We start from the raw sequence: 23,969 nt of genomic DNA, 5'->3' as shown, positions 1-23,969 counted from the left end.
TTAATCAATCTTTAATTTCCAAAAAACCAAAATATGAGACATAAATTTGTGATATTAAGACCAACATATAGTTTTCAATCAAGTTCGATGCATTGCCAAGCATAATAGACAAAATTACAAATAAGAGTAAAACTGAAGCTAAAAGCTGCACTTTCCAAGAGCACATTTTGAATACAATCGTTGCAAAAACTGGAAATGGATTTATCTGATAAACGTACAATTAATATATTTTTTTCGTAAAAAATAAATAGAGATATGTAAAACATGAAAACGTCTAGTCGTCTACATTAATAAACATGCTTGTACGAGACAAACAACTTTGTGTCGTACTGACATGGATTCTTTTTAGAGTTGCATCATATTAGTTGCCTCCTCCAAACCAAAAGAATATATTTATGAGAGAGAGAGAGAGAGAGAGGGGGGGGGGAGGGAAAACCGATATAAAGAAGTACATGGAATAATTAAAGGTTTTTGTCGGTTCAAGGTTTTTCGGCCACATTTTGAGGCAAACATATGTCTCATTAAACATGCAAAACAATAGGGTACTTTTTGTGTTCGAATTTCAAAGTGATCTGACTTTTAAATTGTCATTCTTGGATTATCCCAAATCATATTTCATGATACCTAGGGTACAGATTTTGAAAATGGTTGCAATCACGATTCTAGAATTATCCAAATATATATTGAGATTCTTAGATCCAAAATCTAACTACTTATTTCATATTTGTATATGCACCACCAAAGGGCGGCAAACATAATCTAGTTGAATACATTGAGCGTCAAATTTACTTTTATCTATATTAACAACAAAAATAATAATAATAATATCAATTTGGAAGTACTAATATGAAATTTCCGCGCAATAGTTACTAATCATATCTTGAATCTCCAAGCAACTTCTACTCTTTCGAAGTTTCACTTGCAACTTCTATTCTTTCGAAGCTTCACTTTTGTTTTCATTTGATTGATTGATAGTTTGAAAACAAATTTCCTACAAATCTACTGTTAGAACCTTGATTGAATGGATCAATTAGAAATGTCTATTTGTATTCGATGGATTAAACTCACCGATACATAGGATGATAAGTTCATATTAAATGGATTTGAAATTCAATGGCGTTGAATTATTTATTGGGAAAAAACTAAAAAAAAATTATAAAATATGTTTTATTGAACTATTGTAATATTCAATTTTTAAGGGTACACATACCCTCTAAATCATATTCCTACATTACTCCTTTTGTAGACAAGGGAACTTGAACATCAACCTCTTAGGGGAAAGACATATTTTCAAACATCTTGATACTACTAGGCCAAAAACTCTTAAATTTTATAGAGTTCAATGTATTGTTGATAAGTAAATGATAAAATTGTTAGAAAGATAAAATGTTGTAGACACTATTAACCTTATAGAATTTAATGTATTGTAGATGTCTAATACAAAATAAATGAAGCATGATCTTTTAGTTTATGTTTATTAACCAAGATCAGAAAAGGTGAGCGATCATTTCAAGTCTTTTAACATATCATAAGTTATTAGTTGGATAAAGCCAAATTCCAAAAACAAAATATTCTTCTTAGGTATAATCAAGCAAGGGACGAATTGAGCAAAAACAAGAGGCCAGACAAAAAAAAAATAAGAAAGAAAAGAAAAGTCAAAATCCGTCCATAAGCTGGATAACAATTATAAATCCCAAAGTCAAACAATGTTACTAACAAAAGCACAAAAATTAGTATATTTAGTTGACAACTACAATCTCATGTAACCTTTACATTGAAAGATAGCTAGCTAAATGAACTAGCGTCAAAAAATGGCGTTTAGGCCAATGAACTTAGCTGTCAAACTCGCATGATTTTGCCTAAGTACGTACGACTTAGTTGGTTTTTCCTGCCATTTTATCATCAGCTAGATTACAAAAGAAAACACTTTAAAAAGCACATTTTTACTATTATAGATTGCCTCACACATATTTACAGCTTCCTCTTCAATCACCAATTGTAAAAGTCAAAGCAACAGTAATACATGGCTTTATCACCTGAGAAAACACTTATTCTTTCTGCCCTTCTACTTTTAGTCATGTGGGTATCTCACGTTACATCACTAACTCTAAGTGACGCAAATATATCAGAAATGCACGAGCTCTGGATGACTCGATATGGCCGTGTATACAACGATAATGCAGAGAAGGAAATGCGTCGCAATATATTCAAGGAGAATCTGGAATTCATAGAATCGTTCAACTCTTTCAGAAATCGTTCTTTCAGGCTGAGCATTAACAAATTTGCAGACCAAACAAATGACGAGTTCAAGGCCTCTCTTAATGGGCACAAGTCTTCACACAATCTGAAATCATCTCAAGTAACATCCGTTAAGCATGAAGATATTCTAACAGTGCCAGATAGCTTAGACTGGAGGAAGAATGGAGCTGTTACCGATGTCAAAGATCAAGGCACATGTGGTACGTTGACAAAAAAAAATCATCGATCAACTTGAAAAAGAAAAACACTAAAATCTTATCTGGTTTCCATTTTACTCATTCAAGTATAATTTTCATGGCAATAGGAAGTTGTTGGGCATTTTCAGCAGTTGCTGCAATGGAAGGAATCGTTCAAATAAGAACAGGAAAACTGATTTCGTTATCTGAGCAAGAGCTTGTTGATTGTAACCGGGATGCTGATAGTGTCGGATGCTCAGGAGGAAATAAAGAAGATGCCTTCAAATATGTTGTCAAGAGCAAAGGGATCAACACCGAAGATGGTTACCCTTATCAAGGAGTAGATGAATCTTGCAACATTACTAAAGAGGCTGTTGGAGCAGCCCACATCACTGGTTATGAGATGCTACCAGCCAACAATGAAGAGGCGCTGCTGAATGCTCTAACCAAACAACCAATAGCAGTTTCCATAGATGCAGGTAGTATGGCATTTCAGCTCTACTCAGATGGTGTTTTTACAGGAGAATGTGGGAGGGATCTAAACCATGATGTGATAGTGGTCGGATATGGCACAAATGCTGATGGCATGAAGTATTGGTTGGTGAAGAACTCATGGGGTCCCTTTTGGGGTGATGGTGGATATATAATGATAGAACGGGATGTCGGAGACAAAGAAGGAATGTGTGGAATTGCTATGGAATCTTCGTATCCAACGCTTAAAAGCGGGGCTGATTCAAATTTAAAGACTTCTATCCTTTTTGTGTTTCTTCTTGTATCGTTTGTGAATTCATTTGTCCCACTTTAATTGTAAGATTGAATATTTTGGTGTATATTATCATTGATAAAGTTATTGTCATGATTGTGATATAAATGAAGTAATGAAATTCTTGTCATGATTGTGTATATTATCATTTTAATGAAGTTATTGCCATGACAAAATTCTCAAGAGGGTTACGAATCCAACTGATCCAAGCAAAATCAAATTCCTTACATCTAGCATTACACCAGATTGTGGTATAGAAATTAGATGGAATATACTGTTGTACCTGTGAAAGCAGATAACATCGGTGATGTATAATTAAGTGATGTTGGCATGAATTATATTAAGGACTAGCTAAAAATAGACAACCAAAAGAGCTACAAGAAATTACATTAAAAAAAAGAATAAAAAAACTAAAACTGGAATACAACACCAATATTCAGTCAATTAAAGGCTTGAAAATTTTGGCATATGCTTAATCCAACGAAAAGAGTAAAGTTTGAATTTCGTCATGAAGTTGAATTTTGTTGAATCTGTTTGTGGCTTCAACTTCTCTTTCGTCACCAACTTGATAAACATATATGCAGTACACAATCTTTATGTTGCATCCCCAACTCTAATAGGAAGTTCTTAAATCGTATAACCTCTTTTCTTGCTTTTGCAGTGGCCATATATTCTGCTGCAATGGTTGAAAAAGCAACACTGTTTTATAACTTGAACATCCAACTGATTGTTGTACCCCTAACTGTGAACACATAACCTGTTGTGCTCTTTCATGAATCCATACACCCCATATCAACATCAACAAAACCTTCCGATACCACCTTTGTGTTAACCAACTGCCGGATCAAGAAAACCTTATTCTATGTTGAGGATTTTGCATACATATTGGATATTTCTTTTATCAGGCCATAGGTAGTCTTCTTATTGATAATATTGTAAGCTACGTTATTTGTTAGTAATAATCTAACCATGCCAAGAGCCTGATGATCCAGTAGATTTCAATCATCGCGTTTCATCTTTTCTGGTTCCTTTTCGGCCTAGCTAGGTTTCGTGTAACTTCATATGGTAGAGATAATCTTTAATATGTATTCTCCAAAACCCAAAATCATGATATTCAAATTTGTTGATCTTAACCTTCTCATCTTCATCCATGGCTCTTATACCAGCTGTTAGGTTATAAGCACTTCGATAAATGATGAATGATTACGTACATACATACATGGATTAATGATGCAATAAGAAATAACAACACAATATTTAACGTGGTTCACTCGATCTAACAAATCGAGCTACATCCAAGAGCAAACAAGAGATAGATAGAGAGAGGGATTTTGTTGATAGTTGTCGAATTAAACTTTTCTCTTAGGATTTCAAAAATTCTTAAGGGGTCTATATGTAGAACAAAGTTGACCTAAAGTCTATGGTAGACCTGACAATGGGGCGGGTTTGGAGCGAATCGACCTTGATCCAAATCCTTTTAACAAATTCCAAAACCCGATCCAAACCCGCTCCATAACCCGTAGAGTTTTAAATATTCAAACTCATACCCTTATCTACCGAATCAGCAGATATTCAAACCTGTCCTATAACCCATATGTTTTTTTGAATAATCAAACACATTTTACTTAAATTATAAAATCACATTTGTTAAATAAAAAAATGTTGATTTAGAAAACACATTATATACTCGAAGACTTTTGATTGGCATTAAAATCATTATTGTAGTTACTTCCAATTGGTTTTTGACCCTCGATTGCATTGATAGAGAATAACAATTACAAACTTTCTTCCAATTGGTAAGTGAATATAAATGAAATCGGTGTTTACATGATGAAATATAAATGAAATGACATCATGAATCTTGGGAGAAGACTGGAAGTCTAGAAGTTGAGTCCCCGAGTCCTATGTATAAATAGTTTAGTCTTTAGCCTTTTCTCTTTGGACTTTCTATTGGAATTTAAAGTAAAATTTAGGCAGTATAAAATATAAATGTATAATTCTAAAATTTATATGGGGCGGGTTATAGATGGAGCGGATCGGTGATGATCCATACCCGACCCTTTTAATAAAAGGGTTAGCAGGTACGGGTCGTTAACAGGTAAACGGATCAAAAACTATGCTCCAAACCCGTATAATTGTTAAGGGTTTGGATCGTATCAGGGTCAAAACCCGCTCCATTGTCAGGCCTAGTCTATGGATAAGGTCAAGCCCACAAAATGACGCTGATGAATTTTTCTAATGACACATTTTAATGCTAAATCTGAAAGAGCTAAACCCCATGTTTGGTCTGTATAGTTGCAATGAGGTCAAAGAGAAGACCAAGCTCCACAACTCAACAACAAAAGGCTAGAAACTATCAATGGAGAGTAATTGTCTAAGGTTGTGACCAAACAATCGGTAGCAGTTTCCATATATGCAAGGAGTATGGCATTCTAGGCTCAGTCTCTACTCAAATTGTGTTTTTACAATAGATAGTTGGGGAATCTAAATCATGATTTTATATGGTTGAGTATGGAACAAATGTTGATGACATGATGTATTGGTTAGTGGAGAACCTCATGGGATCCCTTTTTGGGTGATGGTGGATAAATAATGATATAGCAAGATGTTGAAGTCAAAGAAGGAATTGTTGTGTTATGGATTTTTATTTTCCTTTTGGCATCATTACCGCTATGGTGACTACGCATTGGGTCCCACTCCTATAAGAGTGAGCGAGGGTCAAAGAGGCACTGCGTATATCAGTTTCGGCACCAAAATTAGCAGTTGTGGAGTAGAGTTGTTGAAGCACTTTAAGCATGCAGAGTAAGGTTGTGACGTCCAACATACCGCACCTGAGGTACTTGATGAAGAAGCATTCTGGTGTCCAACATACTACAATTGTGGTTTATGGTGTACCATAATTGTGGTACTTGATAAGATGGTTGCAATTCTCAAGTTAAGCCAGATAAGTTGTCAAAGTATTTTTAGGCACAGCTCACAAGCAACTTTTAGGTCAACTCATCTCTATAAATAGATCTCCTTTGTACGAATATAATCTTATGTAGAAACGAGTGTCTAATATTATTAATAAAATCTCTCTCTAGTTTATCCATGGGCGTAGCTCGGTTTCTATGATCGATTGAACCATATTAAATCATTGTGTTCTTTGCATTCTTGACATCTGTAATTGTGGTGTTAAAATCGATAAATTTGAAGGCCACGATTTTAATTTTTGGAAGATGTTATTTGAATATTATCTTTATTGGAAGAAGTTACACGAACCATTAAATGAAAGGAAAATTGAAGCAATGAAACTAGATTGAACTTGTTAGATTGACAAGGTTTTGGCGTGTTTAGGTTGTCGTTGGCAAGAAAAAAATGTTGTGGCGTGTTTAGGTTCTATTCTTAATAAGTCATCGTCCTATGAGAATTCTACCCATTTGTAACATGTTTTTTCTTACACGATATACTTGGAAAAATCTACCAAACTATAATAATGAAAAGTGTTTTCTATTTGGATGACATTGTTATAAATTATAATTAGGTAAATATTTCCTAGTACTAACGGAGAGAAATGAAAGTAGGATGTTGCAATAAACAAATAAACAAAAAAATATGTTACTAATTCTTGCACTTAACCCGATATCATAAACCATCATCAGTCTCAGTCCCAGTCCCAATCCAACTGGAACCAGAATCTTTGATTATATTCCTCATCTTCATTACTTCCCTAATGTCACTAACACTATCCCATCTCCCTACATCCGCTAGAGTATTCGATAATGCAACATAAGCTCCTGGTCTACTATCACTACTTAACTTAAAAAGCTCATTGGCTGCAATACTTGCCATCTCCACATCACCATGTAGTCTACAAGAACTAAGCAATGCGGCCCACACATCAGAATTCGGCTTCTTGGGCATTCCCATTACAAACTGAAATGCCTGATTTACCCTTCCTGCTCTCCCCAATAAATCAACCATACAAGCATAGTGCTCCATGTGTGGTTTCAATAAGTAATCTTTCTCCATGATTCTAAAGATTTCTTGACCTTTAGACACCAATCCAGCATGCCCACAAGCTGAAATAGCACTAAGGAAAGTGACATGATTTGGTGTAATGTGATACACGTTTTGCATTCGATCAAAAAGCTCAAGTGCTTCATTTGGATCACTGTTTTTTCCATACCCATCGATCATTGAAGTCCAAGAAAACACATTTTTTACATTCATCCCATCGAAAACTGTTCTTGCATCTTCAATTTTTCCACATTTTGAGTACATGTCAATTAGAGCACTTCCCATTTTGATATTGGTTGAGAATTCGGTCTTCATGAGTTGACCATGTACTTGTTGACCAACCTCGCTTGCTGATAATAGAGAACAAGCTCCAATAATGCTTGCAAATGTGGACATGTTAGGCTTAAAATCGAATCTTTGCATGTTTATGTAAATGTTCATGGCTTTCTTGGAAGTTTCAATTGATTTGCTATAACCTTCGATCATTGCATTAAACACCACTACATCTTTGTGAGTTGTTTTATTGAAAATTTCTTCAGCATCTTCTACATAACCTTGTCTCATATATCCAGAAATCATTGATGTAGAACAAACTATGTCCTTTTCGTTCATGAAATCAAACACTCTCCTAGCATAGTCTACTCTCCCACTTTTCACATACAGATCCACTAAAGCAGTAGAAAGAACATCGTCAACTACAACATAAGATTTCACAATCTGGGCATGGACTTCCTTTCCAATCCGACATCCAATTGGGAGTATACTATCACTTGTGGAAGCCTTCAAGATCATTGAAAATGTATACCCATCTGGCTTTTCGTTACATGAAACAAGTCTTCTAACTAAATTTAATGACTCGACCACTTCACCGTGTTTTGTATACCCCGCTATCATGTAGTTATAAGCGGTAAGAGTTGGTTGACGCAAGTCGTCGAACACTTGGCGTGCATATAGCAAACAGGAACATTTCAAATGCAGAATCAGAAGTTTTATAGATATGTTTGTATTGGGTCTGTACCCGGTTTTGATAACATGGGTATGAATCTTTTGGCCATGCCAGGGGGTGTCTGAATTTATGTAAGATTGGAGGAGAAGTGAGAGGGATGCGGCAGTTGGTGGATGACCATGACTAGAACTCGAAGTCTCCGTCTGAATCAACGCGTGGTTAGGATTTGAGATGATTCTTGAAGAGGAAATTGAGGATTTCAGTAGAGATAATTTGCCCATTTTTCATTGTTCCATTATGATTTAGAATAGGATCCAGCAGACGCAAGAGAACTTCCCTGTGCGAGTAGGATGGATGTTGATCTTCATTGAGTCTGTGTTTATGGGCCCCAAATCTTGATGGACTAGTTCGGAATATTCAAGCCCAAAGTACATAACATGGTTGATATATTTCTCTATTTCCTCCCTAATAAATAAATAAAGATCTTTTTCCATATATTACATTCTCATTTATTTTGTCACATGTAATTTTGTGGTTATTTCAAATTAATTTTTTATTCCACATGTTATTTTATGGTTTTTTTTCATTTTATTAAATTATAAATAGTATTTATATTCAATAATAAATGCATATCAATTTCATTAATGAACTTTCCTTCTAATTTCAAAATTACCAAATTAAAGATTCATTAATTTTTTTTATTTATTTATCTAAATCTAAATTATTTGTTTAAATATAAAAGAGAAAAAAAACACTTTAACTTTTATAATTCAATATTTTCTTATTTTTCTTATAAATTCATACTTTTCAAATGTTTAGAATTTTATATTTAAATTTTTTTTTAAATAAACTCATGTAATACATGGGTCTTACACCTAGTTTAGTATATTTAAAGAAAAAAATCAATAAGCAATTATCATATTGTTTCATCTAGTTTTAATCAAGTTAACTACCATAAATTATCAGTTTAAGATTAAACGACATATTAAAGGTGATGACAACAACTATTAAGAATAAGAAGCTTGAGTTTACATGTTACTGATTGGTTTAGATAAAATAAAGACGAAATCTATGAGGACCATGTTCTTCAAAAAAATGGTTGTGTTTCAAGCATTTTGGTCACTTGGATCGATTTTTGTGTTTTGGGTTGTGAAGCTCTTCTTGTTGTTATATTTCATTTACTATCGCTTTCAAATGTCATTTAGGTGTATTTAGTCTTTACCTTGATGGATATAGCCATATAGGTGCCAACATAAAAAATGGGCCGAGAGATATGAGACAATATAACAAATGGACTAATACAAACATGGACCAATAATACAAATGATATATGCTAACATCCTTCGGCAATTTGATTGAAATAGATTTCCTAACGTTTAACATGGTTCAAAAGCTGAAAAAAAATGAGGATGGTAGTCCCTTGTTGAAATTATCGGTGTATTGCGAAAAGGATGGGACGTGGAACACACAAACAAGACCCGAACTTGATCTCTAACAAAATGAATGTCAAACTTGATGTGCTTTTTGCGTTGATGTTAAATGGGATTACTCGATTGGAGGACATGTAAACAACACTAATGTTATCGCAGTAAACAATTGTGGCTTTGTCTGGTGGATACTTGAGCTAGAAAAGAAGATTGTGGATACAACAAGTCTCGACAACAATGTTCGTAGCCCCTCAATATTCAGCTCTAGCATTGGAGCGGGATATGACACATCGGCGTTTTGACGACCAAGAAACTAGATTATCGCCTAGAAAAGTCTAGAGGTGGTCGAGTAGAGGGATAACCGCCATAGATAATGTTAGTAGTGTTAGAGTAACCAACAAGACTGGATGATTACGAGATGTATAGTTGAAGGTCGCGATCAAGTGTCCCACGAATGAAAATACATAATTGTTGAACCACAAAGGATATGTCACGTCATGTGAAAGTAAAGCAATGCAATACACTAACTAAAATACAATGTAGGATTTGACATAGGTGGCCCTTGAATCAAGCTTCTAAATGGCCTCGACATGTGTGCGACATGGGATACATTTTTCCATGTTAGCACGTTAAAGAACTATATGACATATAATGTTGAGATAAAAAAAATACCAAAAGAACCGCAAGTCACATAAATGCCAAGAAAACAGTTAAAGTGACCGAAATTTGTCATGGCGAACTCTCAAGCAAATTGGGAGATGACACATTGAAGAAGAAGTGTGGATGATGATTTCATCTACATATAGTAGTAAGTACATCATATTAGTCCCCAAGAGAAAAATGAAAGAGATGAGTCAGTATGACGATGCTAGAAAACCAAGTTGTTAGACAATATCATTGGTACAAGGATGAGAACAATATGTATGGTTTTTACTATGACAGTGAGGTTGAATGGCTTATCGTAGTCAACACCCTGGTATTACATAAGTATAATGTCCATAAGGCGCACCTTATATCTAGAGTGTTATATAGTATTGAATTTATGTCTAAACAACCACATAGACTTGACAACATTAACTCTGGTCGGTCATGTATCTCGGTACAAGTGTCCGGGTACCGTTAGACATGAGAGCTTGATATTCTTCATGTTCATGTATGGCTTTATGCCAGTATTGGTCTTACAAATGCCTAAAAATATGATTGAATGATGGTTGAGAGAGTGAATGTGGAAGAATTTGGATGATCAGTAGGATTAGCAACACCATTTTTTCCTCGAGTAATCATAGGGTTTATTGACGTAGATTTGGATATTGGGTTAATGGTAGAAGCGGGAGTGATGTAAAAGATATGGTCAAAAAAATCTTAAGGTGTGAAGTTGTTGGGAGTACTCTCGGTAATGGAGGTGAGTGGCAAATAAGGATGTAACACCCAGATCTCAAGGTACTTCACATTTTCAATTTTGGCATTTTAGAGTTTTCCACAGCATGGTGGAGGCACCACAACGTGGCAAATCAAGATAAGATCGTGCATTCATTTAATCCACCATGGTGTGATAGTATATGGCCACAACGTGGCAGCTGGCAAGTGATAAACCTTATTTTTGTGGGTTTTTCTCCCTATTTAAAGGAATGAGGATGCTAGGGTTTGCTCACCCTCAGCCTCCATCGGCCTCCTTCAGACCTGAGAAACCCTAATCTACTTCCTCCTTTATTTAAGCCCTTTTTGGTGTTCTTTGAAGCCATTAAAGGAAAAAGAAGAAGAAGTGGGCTAAGATTCAGCAAGCAAGTTATCATCCTTTGTTATAGCACTCTTATGCACCCTTCTAAGTGTTCAAGACTTGATTTATCATGATAGGTTTCTAGATCTTGACTTTTGTCCTTAAATTTCATGTTCTTGTTAGTTGGGTGGTGAGATCTCATAAATTTAGCAACTTTATGAATCTACAGGCCATTTGAAGTATTTGGTGCTTTGGATCTGGATTAGAAATGAGTTTTGGTGTCATGCATCGATTTTTAGCCATAAACCCTCATTTTGACCAAATAGGAGTTCAATACATGAATTGGATATGCATGTCAGAAAAGCATGGATTTTTATGTTATTTATGATGCTAGAAACCTTTCTAGGAGTATTAGATTATTGGTCTTCAAGATTAAGTTTTCTAGGAGTGAGATCTCCATCTCTTGGAGAGTCTAAAGGGATAAAGTTGGAAACTTTATCCACTTAGACCATAGAATGGACCAGACTTGAGATTTGGAGCCCTTAGAATTAAAGAAAACAGTTTAACCCATTAAGTTGTTAGGAGCCAGTGCCCATGGCGTGGCCTTAGGTCACCACGACATGGCGACTTGGCTAAGGCTCGTCTGTTTTGTCATCTATCGGACACGACGTGGCCAAGGATGGCCACGACATGGCGACCAACTGGAGGTTGATTTTTGGCCGTTGATCGTTGACTTTGACCAAGTTTGAATTTAAGTCATCTAGGGTATTTTGGGTAGTATTTGAGTTGTGTATTAAGGATTGTGCCTTCTTTTTCTATATAGGTAATTGGTAGATTCGATACTCGGAGTTGCATTCTTTCAGCTATCATCTCGGTTTTGAGGTGAGTTCTCTTACTATGCCTATGCGTTGAAGGCACCATGGCAGGCCCATTTGTTGTGTTATGTACTTGATGTAGGACCATTATATGGCTAATTGTTATTTGCATATGTCGACGTATTTGGATGGTTGGGTTGAGGTAGGAAGCCAACAAACTCGGATGGCTAGGTTGAGGTATTGCTTCATACGGTGGACCAACATACCCGGATGGTTGGGTTGAGACTCTATATCAACAAACCCGGATGGTTGGGTTGAGGCTATGGCCAATAAACCTTATATGCATGCATTGTAATTGTATTTCTGACGTGTTTGGTATTTTGGGGAAACTCACTAAGCTTCGGCTTACAGTTGTGGATTCTTGTTTTAGGTACTTCAGATGATCGAGGAAAGACGAAGCCTTGATCGTACACATCCTTTGCAGTTTTTTATTCCCACCTGTGTTGGATACTCTGATGTTGGGGCATTTGTAATTGACACTATGTTTGTGACTTGGTTTTATGAAAACAATGTTTTTATTTGAATGAAAAATGAAAATTTATATTGTGATTTTTAGGATGTAATAAAGGAGAGTTGGATTCGATGGTGGTGTAGGGTTAAGCCAAGTTGGAAGTATGAGAGGAAAGGGTGTTTTAAGTGGTAGGGTTCTCGGTCTCGAGAGGGAACATGGGTCAAGAGTGGGGTGAGGAATGAGATAAGACCAAAAAATTAGATGGGTCATTATTTCAATTTGGGAAGTCATATGAAGGGCGAACAACGGGCATGAATGAGTCGTATGGAAAATTGGATTCGTTAAATACTACATGACGAGAGATAATGAGTTTTTAGGTTGATAGATCGAGACAACAATATCCTCGATTGATGGTCAAGTAACCGAGGAATGTGCATAAGGTGGATCAAGATTGAAGTTTTTGAGAGTTGTGGAGATGGGGATATAAAAAGATAAACGAAAACAAAAGATAAGAAAAGGAAAAACGACATTTTAAGAGGTGGCGGGTGGTGTTTCATATGAAGACGGGAGTATATTTAGGGGTTGTTTGTTTTTTTTAAATCCTTTTCTAATCACTTTTTGGTGCACCACGCACCATACGCACATCACTTGTTATCTTGCAGCTATTTTTGTATTTTTAAAGGCTTCAGACTAAAAAAGGTATGCGCGTGTTTTGTACAATAAAACATTGGACTTGCCTCTTCAACCACTTCTAAACCTAAAACCTTAAAAAAAAATTAAAAAAGGAATTGGGCATACTAAAAAAACGTCGATCCCATCTTTCTTCCTTCCCCCATCGAATCGTGCCTCCCTCTCCAAATGGTCGATCCTTGATCGTCACTATCACTGCTCAGTCCTTCCTTCGTCGTTGCTACCTCAACCCTTCCCTTGCCGGTGTCTTCCTTGTGAATCACTACCATCAGCAAGTGCATTTTCTTTTTTTGATTTATGATGCAAATGTTGCTAAAATCGATATTATCTGCCTGAAATCGTTGTTGAAATGATTTGTTGATCTTTGCTGAAATCAACATTTTCAAGTTTATGTTGATTAATTTTTGCTAAAATTTGTCAATTAATCTTTGCTAAAACGTTTTCTTTGTTGATGATTAATCTTTGCTAAAATCATAAACATTTGCAACTTTATGTTGATTTTGTTGATTATAGTGTATAATCTTTGCGGATATCGTTTTTTTTTTTTCTGATTCATGATGCATTATTGCTAAAATGTCATAGATTATAGATTAATTTCATCAACGGAAGTCCTTATTATGTTAAAAAAAAATGTCGTTATAATGTATAATCTTTGTTGAAATCGATTTTTTTTTTATGTATGATGCATTGTTGCTGAAATGTCATAAATTATAGATTAATTTCATCAATTGAATTTCTTGTTGAATTCATTAATTTCATCAATTGAAGTTCTTGTTGTGCTTAAAGTTCTTATAAGGTTATGTTTGCTAAAGTATGAATTTCATATGTTTTTTGCTAAAGATTATGTTTGGTGTTGAAAACTATTTTAAGTTTATAAAATCATTTTATTTAAATCAATTTATCACTATAGTATACAAACGTTATAAAACAAATAAACTTCTTATTACAATTACAAACTGCAATCGTTTGGTCACATCTTCTGCAAATGATTGTGAATATCGTCTACAAACTTCAGAAATTTTCGCTTCGAAAAAACAAACAATTGATTTGCCATGTTAAGGGCTTCAACCAATAATGTGGGTGGAAAACAAAAATAAACATATTAACTATTACGTTTGATACTATTTATCAAAAATTATTTAAGATTTCAATAATTTAATCACATGCTATGATTTACCGAATGTTACTATTGACATCTATATCCCTTGACCCATACTAACAATATTCATAGATCTGTTGTTGCTTTGTTCAATAATACAATCAAATTATAAAGTGCGTTTATGTATATGCCGATGAATAACCAAATAGACCGGACATATTGAATTTTTTTACTGATTATCGTTTCTACTTAAGAAATTGCTAGTTCACACATTATTTTGTACTGCTTTTCAAATTATCTACCCACTTTTCACATTGAATTTTTTTTATTTGATTATTTAATCAAGTTTTTGTTTTCTTGTCGAGCAACTAAAAAGTAATTTACATTTTTTTATGTCAACATTTCACGGATTTATAGATTTATAACTTAGAATTTACATTACAAACATTAAGCAGAATATAGTCAACTATTTATTGGATTTATAATCGTTGGTCACACTGAATTTAAATTACACAATCTTATTTCTTCTTTAAACCCAAAAACATTAAAAAATAATAATAATAAAATCCTCGTACTAAAAACGAAATCTTATTTCTTCTTTGACCGCAATGAAATGGCAAGTAACATGCTTGACCGACTTCCTTCCCCCTCAAGGATATCATATCATATAAATCAGCGTCTTTCATAGATCCACACATGGCTTGTCGTTTAGTGTTTTAAACATGAAAAAATGTAAAATAATGGACATCTTATATAAAGAAAACAACGTTATTATTATCATTAGATCACTGCTTCTCTTAAATCACGAGAAGAAAGTTAATATCATCACCATAGGACTAAAAACAAGAGTTTAACTACTAGAAACAAATAGATTCTTATCAGATTATATCATACGAAACATCTGTATTTTTTAATTCCACGTTTACAATAACTCCCCAAAATAACCTAATCCTCCCCCAATTCATATTCATATACACAACCAAATAAAACCCAAAATCGATGACAAATAAATAAAAGAGGATAAGCCCCTAAAGAGCTATATTCCTAACTTTAACTTCTAAACACGCTACAAGAATTTTTTTTTTCTTTTGCAAAATCCAAATAATACTTTAATGATACTGGGCCTAACTTCACCTTTATTCATTTAGTAAAAAATTGACTATGCTAATGAACTATATGATCAAATACATTTCTATCCATCAAAGACCAAATTATCTCAAGTCAAAATCTGAGATACAAACACATACCACAAGTCAAAGATGCACATGCCTGTTTCTTTTTTCAGTTAACAGGTTTCATGCATTAAGCAAAAAGAAATCAAACACACACCAGTTATCAATTCAGCACCTTATCCATACATACATCACTTATTTGGAAAGAGAAAGGAAACAGGCCCTAAGAAGAAGCACATACCATATTCATATTGTAGAAACTATAATAACAGATGTCTTTCTTAGTTGCCAACAAAGATCTAAAACATATTGGTTTTTACTACTAGTAAGTAAAGTAAACTCAGATCCACAAGTCAGATAGGATAAGGCAGATGAGATAGAGAGTGAGTGATCATGTAGCAAGCACTTAATGGGTACAGACATCAGACATCAGACAGCAAGCAAGCAAGCAAGCAAGCAGAGTCCATTTATCACCAAAACCAAATAAAACCATTTGTCTTCAACTCAACAAGCTCTTAATTCTCATACACCTGAACCAAATACATCATTTAACTCAATCCACTACCATTCAAAACCAATCATAAAAACATTATCACATTTAAAAACAGCGAATAAGCTATAAAATATATAACTCTAACCAAAAAAAAAGGTGTAATGTTAGCTCACCATGAAAATGGAAGAAAACGTTTATATGAACTTGATGCTGAAAGCATTTAGCCCATAATACAAGCAAGGAGCAAAACAGATCACATGAAAAACATTTACTGCTACTTTTTATTGCAAATAAAACAAAATGACAGAAAAACGGCTTAAAAGAAAAAGCCCCTTCACAATGTAATGCTTCAGTTCAGAGAAAGATGAAACTTTTAAAAAGATTATTAAACCCAACAAACATAACACTAAGAAACCTACACTTACTAACTAACAACTAGCCATAAAACTCAACAACTACCTGTTGAAAAATAACATCTTATTTTTAGCAAACATAGCTTACCAAAAGAAGAGCAAATAACACTAAACTTCAGACATCTACCACTGAAACAAATAAGTCAATCTGACATGTAAAACAGTTGAATATAAGAACAGGTATAAACTCAAAGAAATTTTTCAACTCACAAGAAACTTATTAACATGTTAGGGAAAACACAAATATATATAATGCATATGCAAACATGCAATCAAGAAGAGGTCAGTTAGTCAATAACTAATTACTTCCTAATAAAATGAGTGAATGAATCTTTTTAACCATGGCACTTGTATTTCCATTGCAATGCTTGGTTTGAAATCAAAAATCAAAAATACAAGTGTAATGGTCGAATTAGTAAATTAGAAAATTTAAAATGTGAAATGTGCATTAATGATTAACCTAATCATATGACTAATAATATTAGCTTAAGCAAAATAAAGAAGAGAAAACATATAACGTTACCTCAGTAGTAAGGGGGCCCACCCTGATACATCTGGCTAGGTGGACCTCTTGGACCAGCTGGTGGCATTTGTGAGCCGCTGCTGTATCCACCACCACCATAATTGCCACCATCACCACCACCATAACCACCACCTGAGCTAGGAGGAATTCTAGACGACCCATAATTGTTATACCCAGGGTAATCCCCGGAGGCAGCACCACCTCCATAATGTGAGCCACTGCTGTATCCACCGCTACCATAACCACCACCACCACCGTAGCCGCCGCCACTACCACCACCATAGGAAGGTGGGCCCTGATTACCATAACCATGACTACCACCAACTGTTGAAGGCAATGAAGAGTTCATCTGTGGATTTTGATGAGGAAGAGGACGCCCACTCGAATATCCACCATATGATGTTAACCCACCTGTAATCCACCATTAAAAGACAATCATGACTTCATGAGCTTGATAGATTAGTAGAGGAAGATAACTTTAACAAGAAAAATAACCTTACCCGGCATACCATAGCCAGTATTCATGGACCCTGGCATCGAACCAGATGGAGGAGCAGAATCAGGCATTCCAGTTGGTCCCTGAGGCCCACCTCCTTTCCCCTTCTTCCCATCGGTGGCCATTTTACAGTTAACTTGGTGTCCATCGATGTTCTTCATCGGATCAACGATTGAATTCCTGGCGCCTTCCTCCGTCTTATACACAAAAAACGCAAACCCCTTTTGTTTCCCGGACTGTTTATCAAACCCTAATGGCCCTTCTTCAATCTCACCATACGATGAAAAGTGACTCAACAATCTCTCCGACGAAAGTTCAAAAGGAACATTGCCGACGTAAATCTTCCTCGTAGACACATCAACATTATTCGAATCTTTAGCCGCTGCTAATTGCGCTACCGTAATACGACCATCGATCTTCTTGCTAGGCTCCTTTAAAGCCAAAATTGTACCGTCTATATGCTTAAATGTAACAAATCCATAACCTTTCGATTTGCCTGTGTTTTTATCGGTTATCACAATAGCCTCTTCGAGTTCTCCGAAACTCGAAAAGATCGATCGGAGCTTTTCACTGGTGGTTTCCCAACCGATGCCACGGATGAAGAGTTTACGTTGGGTGGGGTCAGAGTCTGCGATGGAGCGGACGGCATCTAAAACAGCAACATCGCGTACGACGACAGTTTGTAAGACGTCAAGAAGCTGTTCTTTGGTGAAGGGTTCGAGGATCTTGCGTGCATCTTGGGGACTGAGACTGCAAGAAGAGAGGGACAGCGGCGGAGCAACGACATCGTTGGGGCCGGCCGTTGTGTACAGAACGCCGTTCTCTTCCGTCTTTCTCTTCTTCGATAGCTCCATTTTTTTTTTCTTGCCGGTGAACTGTAAACCCTAGCGACACAAAGAAACCCTATAGAGAGAGAGAGAGAGAGAGAGAAAGAGGAGTTAAAAGAAAGTGTACCTTCGTTGGTTCAACGACACATGATACAAGTGTGAAATGAAAGATTAAGATAATGAATGTAATATATTTTTTGAAAAATGTATAATGAATGTAATATATTTTTTTGTTTTTAGTTTATTCTAAGATCCCGACTCCATGTACGAAATTTTAAGGACTTTTGTTCGTTTCATAAGACCAACTCGACGAGTTGGAGGCCCTCAACTCGACGAGTTGGAGCTGAATGTGAAAACCCTAATTTTTAAGGTTTGCATCCTATTTAAAAGACTTAACCCGCATTCTTTAGCCTCCCTTATCACCTCATTACCCAGAGAAAGAAACCCTAGTCGTGCTTTACTACTTCCTTGTGTGTGTGAGCTTAGAAGGTCATTTTTGAGCTCTTTTGGAAGGGTTTTGAAGTTTGAAGAGGTTGGAGCAAAGGGAGAAGCAGTAGATCCGACATCTACTCTGTGTTAGCAACCATTTGGAGGTAAAAAGTCTTTACCTTGGCTTTCCATTTCTTAGATCTCCTCTTATGGAAGTATATGGTCATTTTTGGTGCAAAATGGAGTCATTCTCGGATTTAAGCTTGTCTAGAGGATGTGGTTTCAGATCTGGACACCTCTAGGCCACCATGAACATAAAGTTGTCCACTTTATCTAGTCTTGGCCCTCCTCCATGCCCTAAACCTCTTATTAAGCTTAGGTTTAGTGGTTTAATCCCTTTGAGGCCTTGCATGCACGTGAAGTTAGCAACTTTACGTGGTATCTTAGTCCTAAGAGGCTAGATTTGTAGTTTAGGGCCTTGGAGTCGACTGGAAAGGGCTAAACACGTTAAGACAGGAAAAATTGGACTAGTTGGATACGGGTTTTCCCGTTTTCTAGATTCTAAGTGAACTCAACGAGTTGGTGAGATAACTCGACGACTTGGTTAAGGTTTTTCCGATCTTTCTAGACACAACATGAACTCGACGAGTTGTTTGGCAACTCGGCGAGTTGGCTCGAGTTTTCATGGTTTCTGAGTTATGAAGGGACTCGACGAGTCAGTAAGCTGCACTCGACGAGTTGGGTCAACATGGACTGTTGACCTTGACTGATGACTTTGACTTTGACCATGGTTGACCAAGTTTGACTTCTGGGGGTATTTTGATAATTTGAGATTCTAATGGAATCAGTCATACGGTGGTTACAGGAAGTTGAGTTTGGAGCTGAGAGTTGGGGTTTAATCTTCTTGATTCAACACTACTTGAGAGGTGAGTTTTCCCCACTATACTAACAGGGTCGAAGGCACCAATGTCGACCCTTTTGGATTGTTGTCCTCGTTATCGCATGATGATATGTTTAGTGATCTGTTAGATCTGTATCATGGTATATAAGATGATGTTATGTTTAGTGACTTGTTAGGTCGGTATCCTGGTATATATGATGATGCTATGAGTAGTGATCTGTTAGATCAGTCTGACTATTTGTACATGCTAGCATTTGTTGTCTATGTGTTGATTATATGCTTGGGGGTGGGTTGAGGCGGTCCTGCTTTGTGTTGTAGGCCAACATACCCAGGGCGACCCGGATAGACTGAAGGTCCAATGGGGCGTACCAGTTAGGCCAAAGGCCAGGAGAACGGTCCAGACAGGCTGAAGGCCTAGTAGGGTAGACCAGACATGCTAAAGGTTTTGAGAATGGGCCAGATGGACTGAAGGCCCGGTGAGGGCGATCCAGTCATACTGCAGACTCTATATGCATGTTGTTTGTTATGATATTGTTATGATTTGTATGGCGTTGGTATTTTGGGGAAACTCACTAAGCTTCGAACTTACAGTTTTGGATTTTGTTTCAGGTACTTCAGATGATCGCGGGAAGGCAAAGGCTTGATCGTGCACCTCCTCGCATTTTATGATTTTGATTTCTGGGATACTCTGATATGAAACTATTTTGAAAATATTTTGTAATAAATAATGATTTTTGGATGCTTGAAAAAGTTTTAAATTTTCATGAATTTTATGGATGTTACAAGTTGGTATCAGAGCCTTGGTTTGAGTAAAGTGGAGGAACACTCGTGTAAATCTAGTCTCAAACTACGGAAAAGATTTTCAAAATGATTTTCAAATGGTATTCAAAATACTAAAGGAGGATGCAAAGTGTACGATCAGTCAGCGCCAATAAGTAGACCCCAAAATACCATACGAATATTTGATATTGTGACATTTTCGAACAATATGCTAGTATCGGCTAGGGATCTTCAGAAATTGCATGGTAGAATTTTCTGATTATATGATGCCTGATAGCTTATGGATTTCCTTATATGAAATTGACATCATTACTGTAGTTGTTTAGTGTATGCATCATAGTTGTACATAACTAAGATCTTATAGCCTGAGAATGTTTGATTTGGCCTTATTACCTGTCCTTGTTTGGTGAAGGGATTAGGGTAGGCTTAGGTATTCGAATGTCTATAGGGTCCAACGTTATGCATGGCTAGCATACACGAGTGTTGCAGGGTCGGTGGAAGTTTAATGGATGAGTTGTGCGGGGTCAGTCAGCCAATTATGAGATATTTAGCCTTCCTCTAGGAGTGAGGATTGAGCGCTCGCCTATGCTTATGTATATTGTTAAGGCGTTGTGATGATACTTGAGAAAAATATGGGTAGGTGTGGAAGGTAATATGGGTCCGTACTACTGAAAGCACAGGACCCATATGCGTAGCAAGGAAGTCACAACCCCTAGGACTTGTTGGGAGTTGGTTCACCGATTATTATATAGAACATCTTATATGTTCCTGACATATTTTCAGCATGGTGGTTACGAGGCGATTTGTGTCTGGGTCCGGATCGGGATTAAGCGATGGCAGTCAGGGTAGACCAGCAGTTCCCAAGACTATTGGTCAGATGAGTACAGATGAGTTGGATGCTAGGATTCGGGAGATCCTGCATGATGAGGTTGCTACACTGTTCTGGGCTCAGTTGTCGGAGATATTTGGGTCTATCAAGATCGCTATGGTTGAGTGCTTTGATGAGCGTTATGCAACCATTATTGAGACAGCTGCCGCTGCAGCCTCTTCAGTTGTAGCAGCCGCTGGTGGTTGGACCAGTCGGGCTTTTCAGTACCAGGACTTCGATAACACAAAGCCCCCGACTTTCGATGGGATTCAGGACCCGATCATATCCATGAGGTGGCTATCTGACGTTGATGGATGGTTTTTCACGTGCTCATGTCCTACTGACCAGAAGGTCAGGTGTGCTCTAAACCTGCTGAGGTCCGGAGCAAAGGACTGGTGGAGATTGATGATAGGGTCATATTCCGATGAGTAGAGAGTTGCAGTTACTTAGGATCAGTTTATGGAGATGTTTCGCGCTCGCTACATTCCACGGGTTGAGTTAGAGCGGCTGACACATGAGTTTTTTGGATTTGAGACAAGGTTCGGAGTCGGTGACGGAGATCACCCGTATGTTCACTGAGAGGGCGATGTTTTGCCCAGAGTTTGCTTCCGAGCAAGCTCAAATGACATGTTATCTGAGCATGCTCAAGACCGACATCATACAGCTTGTTGCTACCCATCATTGTGATACACTAATAAAGTTACAGGAGGCCGTTAGGCAGTGTGAGCTTGGAATTGAGTTATAGTTGCGAGAGCAGAGGCATGCCCCGACACAGTAGCAGCCAACGCTAAAGCGGTCCAAGACCGCTGATTCTAGGTCTGGGGGCCAGCGCGTCCGTACTTATGGGAAGTGCGGGAAGGGTCATTCTGGAGTTTGTAGATCTGGTAGTGTGTGCCACAAGTGTGGCAAGGAGGGGCACTTTGCAATGGAGTGCCGCCAGTCAGCCCCGATTCAAGATATGAGGATTTGTTGCTGCTGCGATCAAGTTGGTCACGTGAAGACCAACTGTTCATTGCTCGCTACCAGGACGGCGCAGGCTCCAGTGCCGGCTACACTGAGGATTACTGACGGGAGTCAAGCTAGAGCAGAGCCCCTAAGGTCTTATGGACGTGCCTATCAGCTCATAGCCGAGGAGGCCAGGACAATATCAGATGTGGTGGCCAGTATGTTTCTATCCTTTATCTTATTAATTATATATGTTTTATTCTTATGTGTTTATACCTATGTTATATACGTTCTTAGTGAACTCCTTACTTGCATTGGTACTATTTGACTCTGGGAAGAGTCGGTCATTTGTCTCTCAATTGTTCAGTAGGGAGTTTGGTTTGCCTGTAGGAGAGCTAGAGTGTCCGTTGCAAGTCTCTATCGCCAACAAACACGGGATTTCTGCCTCTTTAGTCTATCGAGGTTGCGTTTTGGAGATCTTTGAGGTATCCTTCCTGATAGACTTGATTATGATTCCTATGGGGGGACATATGTGTGATTGTGGGTATGGACTGGCTAAGTCATTTCGGTGCCATGATCGACTATGAGGGTCAGCGAGTGGTAGTTCGAACCCCAAGCGGGGAAGAATTGGTTATCTACGGCGAGGGCACCAGATTGGGTTCAGGGTTTTGTTCAGTTGCCAGGGCTCGACAGTGTATTTAGCACGGATGTGCGGGTTATTTGGCATATGTGGTGGATATGCGGGTTAGGGATCAGGTTTCGGTTTCGGATGTTCCTATTGTCAGAGAGTTTGTTGATGTGTTCTGTAGGAGTTACTGAAGTGCCTCCGAAGAGGCAAGTCGAGTTCAGGATCGACCTAGTGTCAGGTGCAGCCCCTATCGCCAAGGCACCGTACCGATTGGCACCACCCGAGATACAGGAACCGTCATCTCAGCTGCAGGAACTGTTGGGAAAGTAGTTCATCCGTCCGAGCAGTTCTCCGTGGGGAGCGCCGATTCTCTTCGTCAGGAAGAAGGATGGTTCACACCAGATGTGCATTGGTTACCGGGAGTTAAACAAGTTAACGGTGAAGAACTGGTATCTACTCCCGAGGATAGATGATCTTTTTGATCAGTTGCAGGGAGCATCTTGGTTCTCCAAGATAGACCTAAGGTCTGGATACCATCAGGTCAGGGTTAGGGAGGAGGACATGGAGAAGACCGTGTCCGGAATCGTTATGGACATTACGAGTTCGTGGTGATGCCGTTTGGGCTCACCAATGCGTCGACAGTGTTTATGGACCTGATAAACCGGGTATGCAGATTGATGCTCGATCACTCGGTCATTGTGTTTATAGATGACATCTTGGTGTATTCCAAGACCAGATAGCATCACGAGGAGCATCTCCATGAGCTATTGGGAGTTTTGAGGCGAGAACGGTTGTATGCCAAGTTCTCGAAATGCGAGTTTTGGTTGCGAGAGGTTCAGTTCCTTGGACATCTCATTAACCAGGAGAGGATTTTGGTCGATCCAACCAAGATCGAGGCGGTTATGCAGTGGGAGGTTCTAAAATCTCCCTCAGATATCAGGAGCTTCTTGGGATTGGCAGGGTACTATCGGAGATTCATACATGATTTCTCCAAAATAGTGGTACCCCTCACTCGTCTGACGAGGAGGGGGTGGATTTCCGTTGGGGCCCTGAGCAGCAAACTGCATTTGAGACTCTGAGACAGCGACTCAG

The 23,969-nt window shown here is 37.5% G+C and overlaps 3 protein-coding genes across 5 annotated transcripts; 1 reads left to right on the top strand and 2 right to left on the bottom strand.

Annotated features, from left to right (window-relative positions):
• The first annotated feature begins 2,023 nt into the window (after positions 1 to 2,023).
• On the top strand, positions 2,024 to 3,240 carry LOC145098538 (senescence-specific cysteine protease SAG39-like). The gene is made up of 2 exons (XM_079036170.1): positions 2,024 to 2,459; positions 2,564 to 3,240. Exons 1-2 carry the CDS (start codon positions 2,024 to 2,026, stop codon positions 3,238 to 3,240), a joined length of 1,113 nt encoding a protein of 370 aa, XP_078892296.1.
• Positions 3,241 to 6,779: 3,539 nt separating this feature from the next.
• On the bottom strand, positions 6,780 to 8,535 carry LOC145101964 (Tetratricopeptide repeat (TPR)-like superfamily protein). Its single transcript, XM_079039276.1, has one exon. The coding sequence runs from the start codon at positions 8,422 to 8,424 to the stop codon at positions 6,823 to 6,825; it is 1,602 nt and encodes a 533-aa protein (XP_078895402.1). The 5' UTR covers positions 8,425 to 8,535; the 3' UTR covers positions 6,780 to 6,822.
• Positions 8,536 to 15,655: 7,120 nt separating this feature from the next.
• On the bottom strand, positions 15,656 to 18,481 carry LOC145101962 (UBP1-associated protein 2C-like). Of its 3 annotated transcripts, none has more exons than XM_079039273.1 (3): positions 17,504 to 18,481; positions 17,004 to 17,414; positions 15,656 to 16,104 (listed from the first exon to the last, which is right to left on the bottom strand). In XM_079039273.1, exons 1-2 carry the CDS (start codon positions 18,351 to 18,353, stop codon positions 17,005 to 17,007), a joined length of 1,260 nt encoding a protein of 419 aa, XP_078895399.1. In that variant the 5' UTR covers positions 18,354 to 18,481; the 3' UTR covers positions 15,656 to 16,104; position 17,004. The 3 variants fall into 3 exon arrangements, with proteins under 3 accessions (XP_078895399.1, XP_078895400.1, XP_078895401.1); XM_079039274.1 differs by lacking the exon at positions 15,656 to 16,104 and adding an exon at positions 16,326 to 16,628; XM_079039275.1 differs by lacking the exon at positions 15,656 to 16,104 and adding an exon at positions 16,326 to 16,609.
• Positions 18,482 to 23,969: the final 5,488 nt, after the last annotated feature.

This window comes from Lactuca serriola, chromosome 4, assembly GCF_051521515.1.
Source record: "Lactuca serriola cultivar US96UC23 chromosome 4, Lser_US96UC23_V15, whole genome shotgun sequence".
In the NCBI taxonomy this organism is placed as follows: Eukaryota; Viridiplantae; Streptophyta; class Magnoliopsida; order Asterales; family Asteraceae; genus Lactuca; species Lactuca serriola.
Note: the sequence above shows the minus strand (reverse complement) of the source record. Positions and strands in the feature narration are given on the sequence as shown.